This window comes from Kwoniella newhampshirensis, chromosome 3 (assembly GCF_039105145.1).
Source record: "Kwoniella newhampshirensis strain CBS 13917 chromosome 3, whole genome shotgun sequence".
NCBI classification, from domain to species: Eukaryota; Fungi; Basidiomycota; class Tremellomycetes; order Tremellales; family Cryptococcaceae; genus Kwoniella; species Kwoniella newhampshirensis.
This window is the reverse complement of record NC_089957.1, coordinates 1,564,040-1,583,257: the sequence shown is the minus strand read 5'-3', so window position 1 is coordinate 1,583,257 and position 19,218 is coordinate 1,564,040. Positions and strand designations below refer to the sequence as shown.

At 51.1% G+C, this 19,218-nt stretch overlaps 5 protein-coding genes and 1 non-coding gene across 6 annotated transcripts; 4 read left to right on the top strand and 2 right to left on the bottom strand.

Moving 5' to 3' along the window:
* Positions 1-1,533: 1,533 nt before the first annotated feature.
* IAR55_001922 (uncharacterized protein) lies at positions 1,534-3,476 on the top strand (the record flags this gene model as incomplete). Its single annotated transcript, XM_066945044.1, has 8 exons — positions 1,534-1,733; positions 1,800-1,858; positions 1,933-2,062; positions 2,156-2,563; positions 2,635-3,001; positions 3,063-3,178; positions 3,242-3,411; positions 3,469-3,476. The coding sequence occupies 8 exons, from the start codon at positions 1,534-1,536 to the stop codon at positions 3,474-3,476; spliced, it is 1,458 nt and encodes a 485-aa protein (XP_066804967.1).
* A 136-nt stretch (positions 3,477-3,612) lies between these two features.
* On the bottom strand, positions 3,613-5,763 carry IAR55_001921 (isocitrate lyase; the record flags this gene model as incomplete). Its single annotated transcript, XM_066945043.1, has 5 exons — positions 3,613-3,863; positions 3,990-4,567; positions 4,738-5,180; positions 5,377-5,435; positions 5,499-5,763. 5 exons carry the CDS (start codon positions 5,761-5,763, stop codon positions 3,613-3,615), a joined length of 1,596 nt encoding a protein of 531 aa, XP_066804966.1.
* A 491-nt stretch (positions 5,764-6,254) lies between these two features.
* IAR55_001920 (uncharacterized protein) lies at positions 6,255-9,656 on the bottom strand (the record flags this gene model as incomplete). The annotated part of the gene is made up of 23 exons (XM_066945042.1): positions 6,255-6,350; positions 6,420-6,507; positions 6,560-6,727; positions 6,778-6,839; positions 6,900-6,913; positions 6,970-7,031; positions 7,102-7,221; positions 7,273-7,323; positions 7,377-7,456; positions 7,506-7,565; positions 7,625-7,717; positions 7,770-7,794; positions 7,846-7,914; positions 7,969-8,043; positions 8,104-8,190; positions 8,244-8,356; positions 8,428-8,811; positions 8,872-9,106; positions 9,170-9,187; positions 9,240-9,293; positions 9,349-9,416; positions 9,480-9,506; positions 9,579-9,656. 23 exons carry the CDS (start codon positions 9,654-9,656, stop codon positions 6,255-6,257), a joined length of 2,127 nt encoding a protein of 708 aa, XP_066804965.1.
* A 797-nt stretch (positions 9,657-10,453) lies between these two features.
* Positions 10,454-15,040, top strand: IAR55_001919 (uncharacterized protein; the record flags this gene model as incomplete). The annotated part of the gene is made up of 14 exons (XM_066945041.1): positions 10,454-10,525; positions 10,938-11,729; positions 11,833-12,020; positions 12,158-12,374; positions 12,430-12,520; positions 12,574-13,116; positions 13,173-13,841; positions 13,903-14,034; positions 14,095-14,109; positions 14,167-14,233; positions 14,288-14,379; positions 14,442-14,675; positions 14,745-14,797; positions 14,858-15,040. 14 exons carry the CDS (start codon positions 10,454-10,456, stop codon positions 15,038-15,040), a joined length of 3,348 nt encoding a protein of 1,115 aa, XP_066804964.1.
* Positions 15,041-15,545: 505 nt separating this feature from the next.
* Positions 15,546-17,301, top strand: IAR55_001918 (uncharacterized protein; the record flags this gene model as incomplete). Its single annotated transcript, XM_066945040.1, has 7 exons — positions 15,546-15,583; positions 15,749-16,024; positions 16,164-16,223; positions 16,346-16,628; positions 16,695-16,803; positions 16,858-17,089; positions 17,151-17,301. 7 exons carry the CDS (start codon positions 15,546-15,548, stop codon positions 17,299-17,301), a joined length of 1,149 nt encoding a protein of 382 aa, XP_066804963.1.
* Positions 17,302-17,621: 320 nt separating this feature from the next.
* IAR55_001917 lies at positions 17,622-17,695 on the top strand. Its single transcript has one exon. It is a non-coding gene; the product is annotated as a tRNA-Val (tRNA).
* Positions 17,696-19,218: the final 1,523 nt, after the last annotated feature.

Below are 19,218 nucleotides of genomic sequence, written 5' to 3'. Positions count from 1 at the left end.
CTGTCTGACAAGTTTGTCCGAAGCACCGTGGACGATCTCCCACTGGTGTGAGGTAAGACCCATGAGCCCGAGTCGAATGGGCACGGCCAGGTCCTTCCAAAAATGGTATAGGGATGATCGAGAAAAGGGGACGAATCTTACCTGTCGCTAAGACGCCCACGCCCATTCGCCGCGAGAGGTTGACTTCCAGTACTGATGATGCCCCATGATGCCAACTCGCTTCACTCGGTGCGCTCTGCATCATGGAGCGATCCCTCACACAAGATGTATCTTGATTGTTTGGTTTGTAACCCCTGTTTTGAATCTCTGCCACCTTCCGCAACCGGTCGAAAGAATGTCACCTGTGGCGGATCATCGATCCAGGGAAGAATTGTCCCTCGGGATCTGCCCTGATCAACGGCAAACCGGATGGGATGGTAGATGAAAATCACTTTTACATTTCATCATCATCCAAGTATTATTCATTGCCATCCCGGTTGCAGTAGTTGGGATGGTCTGCGCAACATGCCTTGACCTGTATTTACGATATGACTAATACGAGATCGTTGAGCCATCTCTATACATGGGTCGCCGAGGTCATGGGTCATGCCAAGAGAAGATGTACAACGCTCCTATCCCCCGAATACTCCGGGAAGCTAAATCTGTGCCCCCAGGTGGTTCATCTCTGTCTCCTGAGCAGGGTCACACAAACCCAGACATGTTCGAGGCCGCCCATCACAACGTCGGTCATTCTGAGACATGTATCTTTATAGGCTAATAGTGAGATACACCTAACAAGCATGTACGGGATGAAAGGGATCTTTGTCCAAGCTCTGGCTACTGCAATGTGTCCACCATACGGTTCAAGAAAGCTAAGGTCCCCATCTGTCTGACAGCCGATGCATTGACTCCCCTTTCTTGCCGAGGGACAGAGAGTGTACCGAAGCTGAACCAGGCGGTGGGTTTCTGCTTATGCGCGTATCTCTCCTACCGTACTTCGAGCTCTGAAGCCTTCGCTTGCAATCTCACCACCATGCCATATCGGAAGACGAATATCAACATCGACGGTTGGGTACGGAGTGCAGTGCAAGTCCAGGGAATCGGGGTGGGATGAGTTGAACCGGTTGGGTGACCTCTTCGGATGAGGAGCGACGACAGGATCAGGGATTGAAGAGATGAGGCGTAATTTAAACTTTACCGGTACAGACCAACAAAGACAACTCACTCACTCACCGACTGACCAACTCATCACCATCATCCCCATCAACCCCTCGCTTTCACCTCGTGCATTACTGCATAGTCAACCAACATCGCACCGGAGCAGACATCACGATCTTTGTGTCCACCGCTTTGATTCCTCGCCAGGTCCGAAGCATAGAGCTACAACTCACATCCTCTCCAATCATCCATCATCGACCTCCTTTCTCTCCTCATTTCGCGGAACCTCATTCGTTCTTCTGGAATCCATCCTGTCTCCCCCGGATAGCCAAAGAACTGCCTTTCTCGGTCCCTTTGCCGCTCTCGGCGATCATTTGAGCCATCGCCAAGAGCACTATGCCTACAGCTACAGCTACAGCTGAAGCAACGGCAACGTCGTCAAGAACAACGAGAGCGTCTTCCTCTAAGCGAGCGGACCTTGTCACGCCGACGTCCCGGGCGAGCACAAGAGTAGATAAAGGGAAGAAGACCGAACCGACTTTTGAGATCGTCGTGTTAGGAAGCGGAGGAGGTCCTTTAGAGACGGATTGTTCGGGGTGAGTGTGCACTAGATCCGAGCGGTGGGGCACGCGACCGCTCTTTGTTTACTGATTGCCATCTAGGTATCTTGTCAAACCCGCTCAAAAGAGCTGGGAAGACGGTCTCTTGGCTTTGGAGGGAGGTGAGTGACCTGAAATCGCAGTGTGACACTTTGTCTCTCCATCGCTATGTTAACAGCTATGTTGGTTGCCATAGGCTCGGGTCTGGGCGCATTGGTATCTCTTCTGTCGACGATACCGCCGTCCACACTATTTCCCAAGATATCCTTTCCGCCAGAATACAATAGTCCGCTCTTACAAGCGGCCTATATCTTCTCCTTCCTCACGTACGTCAAAATGTTGTCGCACCTGAACGTCCCTCGCTCGGGAGCTTTGAGCTGATATACCTGCTTTGGTCTGCGTTTTGTTCTTACTTGCAGATGCTACCTCATCACCCACGCCCACCTCGACCATGTCCAATCTCTCATCATGATGTCCGGCTCCATGCCACCCCGCCACTCTGTTCAACCCAAACTTCCACTCATCTCGTCTACCTCTGAGTCCGTGGTCGTCCCTCCCAGACCGTGTCCACCGATATTCGGAACGCGATCAACATTGGAGAAGCTAGCAATGGTCTATGGAGGTCAGATATGGCCCGAAATAGCAATCTGGGCTCCTGAGCCTAAATCCAAAGGTAAAAGCGGACATGAAGAACACGAGGCGCAACGGAATACGAAGAGCGGCACGAGACGGAAAGATAAAGCGGATTATCATGGAGAAGTGGAAGATCCGTATCATTGGGAGTTCCCGAGAGAAGCCCGTCATTCAGCGTGTCTGTCTTTTGCTCCGTGAGCCCCCTTTCACCCTTCGTTTTTCGGGTATGCCATCGTGAAATGCTGACGTTCAGGAATTAATCTAGGCTACACCCATTTAGAGAGTATCAACCATTACATCCCGAACTACCCCTGTCTGTCTCGACCTACCCCGTTGTCCACGGCCTGACATCCAGAGGACACTACGACTCGTCCGCAATGTTCATCCGGTGTCGACCAGACGGTACATGTCCTCGTGCCGGATCTAACGGGAATGGCGCTTTGCGGCCGCGGGATCAAGATCCAGACGCAGGTCGACAAGTTCTCTTCTTTGGCGACGTGGAAAGTTCTTTCAGGAGACCGGGGGACGAAGATGTCGATATGGACAGGCGAGATCTAGCGGGCGAGATGACAAGGGCTATCTGGACGGAAGCCGCTAAATCGTGGAACGAGGGCATGTTGTGTGGGATCTTCGTAAGTGTGGCTCGCTTTACACTTTGAGGGGGATTGTACGAAGGGTTGACGACCTTTGCAGATCGAATGCTCTTACGAAACTGCTCGTCCCGCTGGCTTGCTGTACGGACACTTGTCTCCACCATCTCTGTGGTACGAGATGGAGACATTGGCAGGTTTAGTATCGTCTTCGAAGAGGTGAGCATCAGGGGAAAGTTGTGGTAGATCGTTGCACTTGCCGATAAGCTGACACGTTTCAAGTCGACCACTCGATGGACTCAAGGTGTACATCACGCATATCAAAGATAATCTCGTCCCGCATCCTACTGGTAGGACAGCGAGAGATATCATCATGTCTGAACTATGGGCGTTAGAAAAGCAGGGTCAGCTGGGAGTCGAATTCATCGAGACCAAGCGAGGTGATCGTATTGGTGAGTGCAGTGCGGCTTCTTTACAAGTGGGGAAGACGAGACTGATTCGATGCGCAGTGTTGTAATTGTACCAACAAGAAGTGTAATGGGAATGTATTTCCTGTTGTCACATTGGTAACCGACCATGAGAGGTAGCTCACCTAACTACATCTACATCTACATCTACATCTACATCTTATCCACATCTAGAGTATTTAAGCTTCACAATCTCTCACCGATAGCATCCGCCGAATCATCTGCCAGTTTACCCATGACCTTCCACCACCATTCGGACGAAGTCCCATCCGCATGATGCGCAGCGATGGTTGGTCTCGAGACGTGTTTGAGGTGGTCGTTCAGTTCTTTCGTGCCCAGTCCTAAGGCTGTGAGACTGGCGGGTGGGACGAGAAGCCAGACGTAGCCCAGCGATGCGAGTTTGGCCGGGATTCTCGAGGTTTCTTCGTTTGTAATTCCTAAGAGAAGGAAGGTGGTACAGTCAGCTCGACAAGGATGATTGTCTTCGTCTTGAGGCGATGGGATGAAAGGGTGAAGCAGAGTTGAATCATGCAGAAAGCAGTCAAAAGGACTTGCGCGCTCACCATCCTCCCTGCTGAAATCACCAACGAGATTATGCGCCATCCATTTACCCGGTCTCTTCTCCCTCACCTTCTTGGCGAACCTCTCCGCGTCGGCCTCTCGATATTTGTGAGAACATGGCCACAGCACATCTGCCTCGGGAGCGACGATGACCGCTCTGCTGATAGCTGCTTCCACCCCACCAGAGTAGGGATACCAGCCTTCTATTGTCCTTGGACTTTCCGAATTCCAGTAGAAAGAAGGGACGAGACTCTTCGCTATCCAATATGCTTCAGAGGTGTTCATCTTCTTGGTCGATTCCACAAATTTCTCAAAGATCTCTTTCGAATCGGTGCCGGTGCCGATGCCGATGCCGACGCCGACGCCGACGCCGAGAAAAGATCTGAAAGCTTCGTCAAGAGTCTTCAGTCGGGCCTGTCTCTTCCACTCGGATTGGTCGGAACGACCTTCACAATGGACGAAGTCGTGGGCGAGGGGTCGAGTGGCACCGAGGATAAAAGGTCGGTCTCGAGCGTCGACGGTGGATGTGATGTGCGTGGCCACTTGGGCGTCGGTCCTCGCGATAGAGACGATCTCGGAGCTGCGAATGAGTTTAGAGTCAGTACGATCATTCCAACCTAGTCCTCAAATGAGCCGCCTCGTTGCCCGTGAGGACCACCGGGTTGCACCTCCATCTTATCGGTCTACCCGTCTTGCGCCAACCCAAATACAATGGCTGGCAGCCCTTGGAAGTGAAGAACTTCTGCTCACCCCATCACATCAAGCTGCAATTTCGCCGCCGTCAACCTCCTCAAATACTCATTCACAGGAACGATCACATTCTTCCCATCTCCCTCCTTCGTCGTCTCCTCAACACCACTCGCACCTCCACTTCCACTTCCGCTTCCGCTTCCACTGCGGCCGAGCGAATCATCGATATGGAGTCCTGCTACGCCGCTCTGGACGAAAAGCTTGACGAGCTTCATGATCCCAGTGTGGGAATGACCGTGTCCGTGGCCCGAGTCTGGATCGTCGATGGCTGCGATGAGAGGGATGAGCGATGGCGCCGGCGACTGGGATGAGGATGAGGACTGGTCGTTGTCGGAGTTCACGTCGGTGGCCAAGGAGGATTTGAGTCGGGACGCTCGAGAGTGGAGGAGCTGGCCTCGATAGAGGGCTTGGATCTTCTGAGGAACGGTGGAAGAGGTGTTGATCTGCAGGTCATGGTCATGCAGAGGGGTTCGGGGTTCATGTCGAATGGACAGACAAGGTGAGAATCAGGCCGCAGAAGTGGTAGGGCGAAAGATGAAGCATTAACAAGTACGACATCAATTCCAGGAGCAACAGCAAAGACGACCGGTGATCAGCTGGTGCGACTGTGTCAGGATCAATCAGAGTTTCACCACTCACACCATCAAGTCTGTCATCATTGGTCGATACGTCACTACCCGCTGACACATAGGCCGTTTCTTTCCCAAAGCCATCGCATCGAGGTAAGCTTCTTCACACTTTTCGCTACACGATCGACTCACCAAACCCCGCCTCTCTCATCAACCGCAAACTGACCCCATCCACCCCTTCTCCCAGAGCGATATTCACCCTGCCGTCGTCCCGACTTCGCTCCAAGATCTCTCGCAGCTTCAGAGCCATGGCATTCGAATGGTGGTTCTCGGGAAAGGCGTCTCGGAGCGAAGCGACTGTGTCAGATGAGTAGGGCCGATGGATCGATGATTGCGATGGGGATGACCACCAGGCCTGGATGGCTTCCGGGGAGAGCCATTCTTCTTCTTCCGACATCTCGAGATGGGGACGCTAGATTGGCTTCGTATGATGATAATATGATAGTTCAGTTCTTGTGATTACCCGTTGTTGTCTTCTTGTCTGTGTAGTGAGAGAAACCTGTAGTGTTAGTCGTCGGATTGAAGAGGTATGATCGAGCTGCATCCTTCTTCATCTCTCTATTTCGACGGCTCCAGCATACGCCATTGTCAGTTCGGGAGATGTCGGCTTCCTTCTCACCGGTTCCGGATCAGCAGTCAGTTATGTCTAAATCTTAGATTACACGTAACGAGCGGAGAGGACCGCTGAGTGTATACAGCACGTTCCAGGTCTATTTCATGCAATCCTCGTGTCTGCTGAGCATGATAGTATAGCCTTTCATTCTTCACTGCTTGATAACCCGCTACGAACGACGGCATATCTTTACAAGCCTCTTTCACCTCCGCTCCTCGATGCTCCGCTCCGTGATTGTCCCTGCACAGACAATCGACTGATCCGCCTTGAACACTCTATGATGTGCTGCCCGCCCCGCCGCCACCTAGTGCTCTGTCCAAGTTGAACGCAGCCGAGATCAACGTAACGTGTGAGAATGCTTGAGGGGTGTTCTGCACGATTACCATGGATAAATAAGCTAAGCCCTCATGTCATGACCGACCTCATCCGACATCACTCACGCCTAGACCTTCACCACCTGGTGAAATCTCCTCGCTGTAGAGCTCAACGTGATTGCCGTAACCCAAGAAGTCCATGAACATGTTCACACTGCGCGTCCGGCTTTAGCCTTCGTTACTTATCGAAGTGACGTTCCGCTTACCCCTTCTCGAGGTAAGGCGGATGGTATACCCCCGCCCTGGTCAATGCCTCGACACACCACAATGTACACAAGGAGAACGCTCCTTCTTCACCGCCGACACCATCATCTGATTGAGCTGCATTGTATCGATAGACAGAGTTGTTGGCAGTCAGGCCTCCTTTCTCGGGCCTGTGTGACGTACTCAGCATTGCCCTTTCGTGTTGAGCGATCCAACCTACGTCTTCAAGATGTTATCAAGTGTACGGGTGAATCGAGGATCAGCAGCAGATGTGAAGAAGACCTGAATCAAGATTTTTCAGTACGGTTTCACAGGAAACCTTTCATATGCAAAGCTACTCACAAGAGGCATGATCACTGTTATGGTATCGAGTCAACAACAAACTTCTGATGATACGTCCCTGTGTACTCACAGACAGCCGAGTCAAGGGAATCCTTGTCCTCATAAGACTGGCAGAAGAACCCTTTCTCCTCGCTAATTGGAGGTTTCGTCAGCTTCAAGCAAGAATACACATGAGGTATCACGTTGATCACCAGGAACTCACTTCCATCCCTTCGTTTGTACGTCTTCGAAAAGCTTGTCACGAGCAGCCAGCCACTTGATTCTATTCGGACATGGCAGACAGCGCTTGTCGGCCAGGCGAAGGCCACGATCGATGGCGACCCTATTTGACCGATCAGGTTGGACATACTTCTGAGTGGGCTTGCCCACTTACCACATCATCACCTTGGAGTAGATGAAGTTTTTCTTCTTGCCTCGAACCTCCCTGCGATTGTATGTCAGCAAACTGACAGGCGGCATGCAAGTATAGGACCTCACCAAATCGAAAGATCCTGCTCGTCCACCTGAGTACAGACATGATCCACTACCTGTCTCAACGAGACCCAAGACTCCCAACTCTACAGATCACAGATAAGCTTGGCCCAATGTGGATATTGTCGAACGCACCAAGGGTTTGCTATACTTCTGAGCCAGATATATACAGTCCATCAGTTCACCGTAGATATCCTGAGACACGAACGACAAGTCAGCTGAGTGTTTTCCCTCAAGGCGGCAAAAGTCCGTACAAGTTGAAGGTGGTCTGCAGCTCCGTTACCGATTCGAACGGGTTTCGATCCTTTGTGCCCTTCAAGATGGTCGAGCTCGATCTCCTCTAGGTCCTGCATTTTGGAATCAGTAGACCTCTTGAGCCAGGATGAGAACCAAGCTTGCCTTTCCTCCGTGGATGGTATAAACGCTAATTCGAGATACTCAGTTTGCGCCACTGCTTTGAACCATTCACACTCACATCTGCAGCGATCCGTCTGAATTTCGATCCTTCAGACGGTTCAATATGAAATCGACGTATGCATTTGCCCTGCGTCCCTCAAAGTAAGGGCCAAGGCCGAAGAGTTCCCCATGTGACACTCACTCTTCGGTGAATCCTAGTCGAATCAGTGCATATAGCGTGAAACTCGTGTCTCGAACCCAAGTGAATCGATAGTCCCTAAGCATGAGGCTCAGCTTGTCGCACCGAAGAAGTTTCATCATCGCTCTGCGTACGCACCAGTTTCTCTGACCCCCCAGGAATTCTGGTAGAGAAAATGTAGGCGCTGCTATGATGGCCCCGGTCTCTTCGAATACGAGCATTTTCCTGGTTGCCCACTTCAGCGCCCAGAATCTGCCTTGTATACTCGGCTTACTCACAGGACTAAAGCTGATCGATGAACGGCTTCCCTCCATCTTCCCTTGTATTTGCTTCTGTTGATCCATGATCGCCAATACAGATCGGTATCCCTGATCAAAGCATTCAGCAGGGCCTACAAAGCTCGTTAGTGCGTATGACCAAAATGGCATATCCGTGATGTCAAAAGACGTTTCACTCGCTCACCGTAGTCATCAAAGGATTCTCTTTGGGTCTCAATTTGCTCGTAGCTTCGATTAACTTGTTCATCGGTACACCCAGACTCTCCGCTCTTTGTACGTTGGGGTTTGCGACCCTTTGGTGTTCGTCATTGGAATAGCTGTAGTCTCCGCACTCTCTCAGGACGAAATACACTGATTGACCCTCCTCCAGCTCGAATTCTGAGGTGATGGCATCACCGAGCAGATCACGTCCTTTGAGAGCTTCGACCTTCATTTGGATCTTAGGATCTGACACGCATGAGTCGGAGGAATGAGTGACATAGCGAAGATCAAGAGTGAGAGAAGGGGAGGTGAAGACACCCTTTGTCGAGTGATCGCACTCGGATGTCACGGAGTCATCTTCAACAAGCTTTGACCATGATCCAAACATCAGTCGCTGGACATAAGCTTCATTGCGGGAGGAGCTCACCTCAGTAGAGTGCTTGTCACGACAGTAGTTGAACGCAGGGGCACATTCCATCTTGAATGGGACCTTCCCACGAATACTTTCCACCTTTCTAATGAGCCACGGGAGGAAACCTCGACTCTGAGATCCGGTACGGTTCGCACCTTTCGGTACGAGCAAGTCGGTCATTACTCCAACTCCCTCTTCGGAGAGGAACTTGGTCACGAGGACGTTGGAGTTGGGGGAGTATGCTTGTTTGCTTCATGTCGACATATCAGCTTTCGAAGATAGGATCATCCCTTGAGCATGAAACTGGACCTACGGCTTGAAAGGCCATGTTCTACAAGCTCAGAGTCAGTGTCAAGCATACACTACGTTTGGAACAATCTCACGGTGTGATGGAGAAGTGACCACCTTTATTGGCATCTACAATACGGGCGAAGACACTAAGAGATACATATATTGAGCTCAGGCGTCCATTTCAATACAATCACAACCTACCTGGGCGAGTCAAAGTAAGGGATACACATGGACTCGATAGACCCGTCCAAGCTGACCAAAGCGGCCGTCTGTCTCGAACAGTCAGCGACCCGAGGCTGCCTCAATCAGACCCCATGTGCATGTCCGCTCACCCTCAAGTTTCCAATCAATGCATGATCCTATCTCCGCGTTCCGCACTTCCTCATCAGCTTCGGTCCATGGTGTATTCGGAATGATCTGCTTGCACCCACCTGAATACCCCTCACGGGCATGCCAGCCTTGTCGAATTCTTCCCTTGGATGATTCATTGGTTTATATTCCGTTGTCATGACGAAGAAGCAGAACAAAGAAAAGAGGTCGAGTTCTTGTGATCTGTCCGAGGTGCTCTCTCTGGAATGCCCTCTCTGCTCTCTGGGCGTGTCTGTGTATGCAGTACGTACGAGAGTGATTTGATTATCGTTTCCACTCGGTGAATGCGTTTGAACGGTCTGTCGTATATTACGGCAGATTACCAGCAGTAACGACCGACGTCAGCATCAACGATCGGAAATGGAACCATCTCAGATCCCACGTGGATAAGGTCGGTCCTCGCGGTTCCTGGCCCGATGACCAGTGGCTTCACCTCTTCTGAGTCTTGTCTCCTTTTTTGGTTCGCTTTCTTAGCAGTCCTTGTTGCCTATGGCAGTATTTGACACCGTTGACACCGTGAACACCGTCCCCAAGGACCGTGACTCTGGACCACCATTTACCCATGTATGATACAGAACAACAGGTCCTGTTTCCGCTGGGTGTATCAAGTGCACAAACTCTGACAGATCGACTTTGGCATAGCGACAGTTCATGGTCCAGAGGTTGCAAGGATGTGTATCTTACCGGATATCGATCACAGCGGAGGTATGTCTTGAAGCAGCCACCTCCATAAGCTTAAAACGCTTCCACGCCGTCTTCTTGCTCGACGTTCTAGGTCCGACTACTTGGGACTTGGCAAAACACACATTGTTCCCTGCCAAGAAGCAGCGCAGTCCGCATAGTGGGCACTCAGCCAGTCTCAGCCATGTTGAACTTGCGTCCTTAGCAAGTGTACGGTACACTGTCAAGCGCCATGCATCAATTTCTGACCTCTCGTATGCATTGGAGACGATTCACTTTGCTGGAAGCCGAAGCTCGTAAAGTCACCTTATTGCAGACCCCCACATATGTGAGGATGCCTTTTGACTTGGATCTTTGTTTTGCAGCCGGTGACCGCATGCGGCAACGGGCTGGCTGTGCATGATGTTCGGTTTGGAAAAGTGTTGATTTCGGGCACCGGATTGCGTTATCACCAAGTGTTGTACAACGGCGTCAGGCGTCAGTCAGTACGAGTCGTGGAAGGAAAAGGCAGTGCATAGCCGCATCCATACATGTATGTCGTACTGAGCTCAGCCCTATCTGCGTTGTTGTCACATTGCTCTCCTCTCTCACAAGGGAGCACCGGACACAATCAAGATTGATTCGACCGGCGAAGGGAGGAGCTATTTCTGGTCCTACATTGCATAATCAACTCATTCATCATAATTGATCTTCTTCCATCAATTGTGCTATTCATAGAAAAAGGTCACTTGATGTTCTAGACGACTCATCCGACCACATCATCCAACTTCGACCATACCTTTCACTCGTCACCTGCTTGGCCAACTGCCATCCTCAATACAGTCCAGCTACGACACGAAACCTGGTTACCTCGCTCGAGAAGGATTACTACAGACGATTCCCCTGCAATGACAGAAGTGTCACGGACGACAGATGAAGCATCGACTCGTGACAATGGAGCGGTCTTGAGTGCATTCGGTCTGGGCGAGCCAATCACCGTGAAAGGCACATCGACCAACAAAATCGTATCAACGCCGCCGACTTCTGCTCCAGAACCGCCATCAGAAGTCTCGCCCAGTGCTGAGACGTCCAAGACGACATCAACCTCAGTCGCCACTTCCGAACCTCCTCATAACGATATCGCACAGCCTGCTGAACCCTCGAAAGTTTCATCGAACAACCAGCCAATTGCCTCGACAAGCTCACAGCCTTACTCACATCCGGACTCACGTCCGCTTCAACATAGTTCACCGTCAAAAGCTATCAGTAACAAGGCCAACACATCTCGACCTCCCCCGAAGCTCATATCGACCTATCTTAATTCTCACCCCACGCATAGCGCCTCAAAAGCAATCTATGAGACATTCCCTCAACCGAACCCCCTCTCGCGTCTGATACGTCGCTTCCAGGTCAAACACAGTGTCATTGATGGATTGAGCGAGGCGGAGATGAAGAGGTGGGAGGGAGAAGGGCAGCAGCTGAGAGAGAAAGCTGGATGGAAGCTGGAAGGAGAGGAGGGCGAAGGAGTCGTAGTCAGCGATCTGTTTTGGAAGGTGAGTACCTGGAGCTTTGGCAGCATATGGAGAAGCTGTGGATCGGGATGGAAGGATTGATCGGAGACGGAAGACTGACTGGACGCCTGCTCCACATCTGCAGATGTATATATCTCTCATGCCAACTCTGGAGCGAGATCCTCTTTCTGGTCTGGTACCTCCAGACCTGCTGGGGTCGACGACCACCATGCCACTCTCCGTAATCTCCCTCATTCCTGATATCATGCAACATTATCGAGATGTGATCATCCGAGCGGAAAAAGAGATTTTCTTGGCGACCAATTATTGGCAGTAAGTGGACGGACCTATGAGTGTGATCTACTCCTCCTTACATCGTCATTCCTACCAATGTTTCCTTTACCATTCAACACCAGCCCCGTCGTATGTTGTTTTTCCCTCTACATTCGCTGATACTTGTGGCTCTGTAGACCCTCGAACTCGGTCAACACTATCTCTGGAGCTCTTCGAGATCTCTCAGCAAGAATATTGAAGGAAGGGAGACCAAAGGTGATCGTGAAGATCATGTATGATAGAGGATCCTGGGAGCAACTATGGAACGCCCATGCTTCAGTGAACCCCAAGGAATGGGCCCCTTTGGATCTCCCAACGAAGGAGGACGTGAAGGGACTGGACATGGAGGTCATTGTAAGTCCATTTTTAACGAGAATGGGGGGATTTCGTTGACAAACACTCACAACAGAATTTCCATCGCGTGCTGCTTGGAACCTTTCACGCGAAATTCCTTATTGTGGACAGGAAGGTCGCTTTGATCAACAGTAACAATATCCAAGGTAAGTGCCGGCGCGTAGTGATCGCGGGTACCGGGCTGACCCTTTCGCGACAGATCGTCCCAACTTGGAACTCATGAGTCATCTCGAAGGCCCTGTCGTCGACGCATTCTACGAGATCGCCCTCCATTCTTGGTTCAACAAGCTGTCGCCCCCTCTGCCTTGCATGTCCACTCCATATCAACCGCCGATAAATCCTGTAACTGGAAAACCACACTACCTCTTCCGAGATCACAACCCATACTTCGACGATATTGAGATACTCAAAGCTGCCAAAGCGGCACGGATACTTTTGCGACGTCAGACGAAAGATATCGCCGATGAACAAGCTCTACATGATGTTCCTGGTACCACTGAGAGGTTGAGAGAGGCGGTCAGGAAAGTAGTGGATCAGCAAAGGCAGAGCTTGGCCGATTGGAAACCCGGAGAGGAGCTGGAATTAAAAGCACAGAACGCGATGAAGGAGCTGAGAGAGTTCCGTGAGAGATGGGGATTGGGTGTGGTCAGCAGCAGGGCGAACAGTCGAGGACCGAGCCGAGGACCGAGCAGGGGCCCTAGCAGACGGCCGAGTCACAATGATGGCTTATTGAGGTCTACCAGTAAGCAGAAGTTCCTGACCGTGCGGTCATATGAAGCTAAACCAATCCCTTCGCAGACCGTCGCGACGACGAAAAGACCGGGATCACCGTGCCATCGGGGGCGTCAGAAGCTCCATCCTCTCCTACCGTCGTCGGTGACTTCCCGCCTAAATCCAAGACCTACCCCCTACCGAATGGGGCACCCCTCGATGAGTTATGGGGAACCAGGCCAGAACGGGAAGATGGGTTCATCGCTCATCCTTCACCGCGGGGTAGCGTCGATGGACATAGAAGTGATTCACATCATGTCGCCTTTGCGCCATTGATCACCGATGATTTTGATGGTACGGGCAGATTGTACCTGACAGGTGAAGATGGAATAGTTGAATCACCAATTGCTTCGACGATCAATCTGGCGAACAGGGTCGGACCAGAGACTGCAGTCGTCGATTCTCCTACGACAGCGTCTGTGAGACTTCCTTCAGAACAAGGGCATCCTCGGGTTGCACTTGAAGCGAATAAGCGAGAGAGAGGAAGAGCTGCCGACCCGAAGCCAATTGCCGTATCTGTATCTACAGATGAAGTAGGAGAAGACTTGCCGATGTCAGCTAGGAGCGTCGAGGAAAGCGGAGACAGATATGAGAAGATTAAGAAAAGTGTTGTTGTGCAGGCTCTAACGAAAGAAGAGGAGGTACAACCGGAAGGCACCGGAAGCAAGAGGATGTTCCAGCTGTCGAAGAAATTCAGTGAGCTGCAGCGCACTGAGTCTGAAGCCATCAAAATTTAACGCTGATGGGTTGGTGTCAGACGCTGGAGCATTGTCGGATGCATGGGCGACTGTCGAAGACTCAGACGAATTGGACAGCTTCACGCCGCATGTCGTTCACGCGCCTCATGATCCGTTCCCTATCGCTATGTGCTGTAGGAAACCGCATGGATGTGAGTGAAACAAGATGTTACACTGTCCTAGCCGCGCTAACAAACGTCTCACTCGTCCAGTCCCTGGACATCATGGTGGGCTTGTTCGATGAGTCGGAGTCCTGAGTGACTGTTGGCTGATGTCCCTTGCAGATATCCGAAACCCTCAAAACGCAGCTTGGCTGGCCGGATTCAGATATGCAAAGAGGAAGGTGTTTGTGTAAGTAAATCAGCCCAAACATCGATAGCCCGCGGTTGCTGATATTTCACTTAGACAAACACCCACACTTAATGCTCGACCGATAGTCCGAGCCGTCAAGCAAGCTTGTAGACGCGGCGTCAATGTGATCCTCCTCCTTGACCTGGGTAAGCTTCTGAGCCTCCCCTCTTCATCTCGGACAACACAACTGAACAATCACTTCCCACAGGTTTCAATGATAAGGGCGAATCCATTCCATTCCAAGGTGGGACCAACGAAGAAGTCGTTGATAGACTATACAAGAAACTGCGAAAAGAAAAGAAAGAACAGTATCTCAAAGTCTATTGGTATACCGGTAAAGATCAAGTGAGACCTTTGAACGCGGTCAAGAAGCAAAGAAATTGTCACATCAAGTTCGCAGCGTATGACGACGAGGTCCTGATCATTGGGAATGGTAACCAAGGTGAGTGATGAATATCGCCGCTGCGCCGGCACAACTTTTAGATGGTCCTGACACCCGGGTATCTTGTAGATAGTCAATCTTGGTTCCATTCGCAAGAGGTCAACATCATGATTGATTCCAAGGTAAGTGGCTAGGACCATCGATCTAAAGCAAGTGTAGCTGATACACGTAATGATCTGCAGCAAATCGTGTCAGAAATGATGCAGACTCTCCTGCTAAACCAGAACACGATGAAGTATGGAGGAGTCGAGTCTGACGGAGTGTGGAGAGACGCAGAGGGACACACGTTGGAAGACTATGGCGCGACCGCCAAAGGAGCGTTTAGAGGGTTGTCAGGGTTTATCGCGTTTGCGAAGACTATCTAGAGGAGTGAAGTGGAGAATGTAGAGGACGCGGAGGTTTGCTGGACCAAAGGGGAGTTACATGGCATAGGCCAAGGGAGAGGTTGTACAACAATGTGGGAAAGGCTGCACCAAGGAGATGTCTGTACGGTGTCGATTCTGTATATAATCATTGGGAGAATGTTGCATTGATAAGTAGGGATATTCGCATAGCATCATTTGCATAACAGTGATCGGATGTTCAGTGTCAAATTGGGCGATGATGATGGATGAAAGTGGCGAGAGAAGAAATGCCGTGATATCGGATCTCCGCTTATTCACGGCTCCAGCAGTGAAGAGCGAGTCACCACCAACCAGTCAAGGTCGTATCGGGCAAGTCGTTCACCGTTCGTTCATTCACCTGCATCAAAAGCCCGTTTTCCATCTCCGCATACACGCCTGACATCTGACATCTCGCCTTTCAACATATCACAGGATTCAACATAGCACAAGTGACTTGTCATAACATCGAAAACAAAAGTCGTACATCATGTCCGATTTCCATCAAGCTCCTCATAAACTCCTGGTGTGAGTTGATGTGTCTCGCTCGCCTTGTAAATGGAGGATGTTAGCTGATCAGATTCGTATCCTTCCTGACAATCGTCGTGAATACAACCTCGCGCCCTCCCTTCCTCTCCCCTCCTCTCCTTTTCGCTGTCCTACTTACCATGTTCGTCCACTTTGATCCCCCAGCATCCCTGGCCCTATCGAGTTCTCTGACCCCGTCCTACTCGCCAACGCGACCCCCGGGACGGCCCACACCTCCCCTCTCTTCATCCCCATCTTCGGCGAGACCCTCAAGCTCCTTCGTCAGGTTCTGCTCTCCTCGCCGGAGAGCGGGAGTCAGCCGATCTTGATTGCCGGGAGCGGGACGATGGGCTGGGATGCGGTCGGTGTGAATCTGGTGGAGAGGGGGGATGAGGTGGTCGTCCTTAATACGGGTTACTTTGGAGATTCGTTCGCGGATTGGTGAGTGTGCAAAGCGCCTAGTTGTCTTGCCGTGTCCATTCGAGTATGTTCTCGCTATGGGACGAGGTTGGTCTGCTGTGGAGAATGTTTGTCACAGTGATATAGCTGTCAGCTGACCCTGTTCACCCCTCCCTCTCAGTCTCGAGGCATACGGCGCTAAAGTCACCCAGGTCAAGGCAGAAGTCGGTGGTGTACCAACGTGAGTTACATAGCTACTCTCTTCCCGCAGCAGGCATATCCACGACCTTATCTCGCGGTCGCGACCTGGTCTTTAACCTAGCCTGTTCTATGCTACAGCCCTCGCTGACGGCGCTTCACCAGAGACCAAGCCATCATCGACGCTATCTCGTCTCACCCTAAAATCATAACCATCACTCACGTCGACACCTCCACCGGAGTCCTCTCTCCTGCCGCTCACATCTCTCAGCTCGTCAAGAAGCACTCCCCCGACACTTTGATCGTGCTCGACGCTGTCTGCTCAGTAGCGAGCGAAGAGATCAAATTCGACGAGTGGGGATTGGACATGGTCATCAGTGCCACGCAGAAGGGTCTTGGTGTCCCACCTGGTCTAAGTGTGGTCCTTGCCAGTAAGAGAGCGGTCGAGGTGAGTAAAGTCGTCGCGACGCATCGCTCGTCTCTCCTCGCACTGACGTCTACCGCCTTCACTCAGACCGTGGAAAAGAGGAAGACTCCTGTACAGGGATACTACATCTCATGGAACAAGTGGATCCCCATCATGAAAAACTATGAAGCGGGCAAGCCATCATATTTTGCTACTCGTAAGTGCCTTCTCGAACGTATCGTTATTCGATGGCATTGACACTCTTGGATAGCCCCCGTTCAACTTGTCTACGCTCTTCACACCTCGCTCAAATCTATCACCTCCGCTCCCATCTCAGACCGTATCGATGCTCACAAAGCTGCCAGCAAATATGTCAAGGATAGTCTGGCTGAGCTTGGTTTGGACTTCGTGCCTAAGTCTAGAGATATCGCCGCGAACGGAATGACAGCTGTCAAGTTCCCTAAGGGTGTTCAGGCAAGTGACGTCCTGCCCAAATTGGCTGAGTGAGTCTCCCCCTTTCGTTTCAAGTCTGTATCACTTTGACTAATTACTTGACCTGGATAGACGCGATATCGTCGTCGCTGCTGGATTGCACAAAGCAATGGCCACCGAATACTTCAGAATCGGACATATGGGTGTCACCGCTGTGAACAGGGAACGAGGGGATCTCGAAAAGGTCGTCAAGGGAATCACCGAGATCTTGGGTAAGAATTGACTAGATGCAAAGAAGGACGGAGCGGAAGTCAGGGCGAGGCTCTAGTTCTGTCAAACAAGGGGAGTAGAACGGGTGTCAAGAAGTAAATGCATCGCGAAAAAGGAGTAGGAGAAGTTATATACTCCAAGTACAATTTACTAAAAGATGCATCTTGCAAGCAGTGAACTCTGATTTGAGGACAGTGCAATCTATCATAAGTGACCTGTGAAGAGGACTGACGCGGGAAGAAAACCAGAGATCAAAGGCTTTACCTGGGCGCAAAGTATATAGTGGTCAAAAAAAGCCCTTCCTCAACCAACCCTACGGGATTGGTTACGAATGGTCACGTGATGGAGTTGGTCACCATACCTGTCTAACACACAGGAGGTCGGCGGTTCGATCCCGCCCGGGATCATACTTTTTTATTGCCGTCTTCCTGTTTTGGGCTTCGGGGTTGCAGTCGGTAAGCTACTGACAGAACCGGGCTTGAGTGCAAGCGGAGCTGAAAGTGATGCATCGTGACCAACTCTTCGTCATATACTCGCTGATGTCCTAAGCTATCTACAGAAGCTCACTTCTCTTGGGGCCCAAGAAATCTGTATTGATATCTGCGGTCATTCAGAAATCCAGCAATAGCCTCGAAAGCAGAGGTGGATGAAGGCCGAGATTGTCAGAGCGGAGCTGGGAAGAGACAGCTTGCGATCGAGTCAGGACCATGGCATGGGTGCAGTCCGGGTCTCGCCTTGCCCGCCAGCAAACTTCTGACAAGTCAGAACGCAGAATGGCACCGTGCGAGATACGATCACACCCTCCATGAGGACTGAGTGAATAAGTAACTTATTGGTCTCTGGGACGTCTGAGAAGGACCTCGCATCAAATTCATCGGTAATTGATTGATCGAAGGTTGCAATCACGCCAACGTCCTGACATTGATCAGCCTGATTTGCATCTGTCTGAACATCTGCAGCAGCCTTCTTTGCCATGTACAAAAGCGGGTCGGTCTCTGAAATACCCCAGCATTGGACCCACTCCCTCGTTGTGGTGTAAGTTGATATTCCAAGCGCTCTTTGGTCTTTCCTACAAATTCGTTAGCCCGGCTGATACTTATGTTCTCCTGCGTTGAGTAAATGATTGAGAGCTCATCCGGTCTGAATGAACCAACATTGACCCTGGTAGTCATATACAAGGAGGCATTTCCGTGCATTGGTTCTCCCACGGCCGGGTGGTCTGCCCCGATGATGACGATGAATGTTCTCTTGTCCGTACTTCTGCCAGGACGAAGGTACAGTATTCCTGGACGTTCGGGTTCGTCTGCGTGAACATGGCTGTCTAGGAAGGCATCGCGGTACCATCGATGATGATGAAGCCGCGACTCCTTTTTGCCGAATATTAGCTACGACAAGTGGGGAAAGGAGAAATACCTACCGGGAAAGCTGGAGGGCGCCTAGATGAATCTGAGTCCTCTGATCGTCGTGAAACCGGTGACTTGCGTGAGTTGCAGCTGCAGAACCTCATAACAGTTGTGAGAAAGGCGAGCAGTGCTAGCGATCTGTGCGACTTCAGACAAGCATAAGGATGAGATCGTGGTCTCTGCGAGATTCTGATCGATCGATGAATAGACTAAGATTTCGTTTCCTGATGCTGTCTGGGGTGAGAAGAGGGCCTGAAGACAAGACAGAAAGCATTGTTGCAGGTCACCCTATATGGGCTGTCGGGAGCAACAGGAGGCGCATGGACGAAGTCGATTCTCTGTTCGATGAGAAGCCAAGAGGGACACCAAGGATCTCTGACACACGTAAGCTATGCAATCTGTTTGCATATACCGTCGCCCATTTGTTACGCTGACAGGCGTGTTCCATCTTACAATGCCAAAGATATCCTTACTCGTGCTCCTTTACACATTAGGTTCACAGTGCTCATCTGACGTTTCGTCCCTCG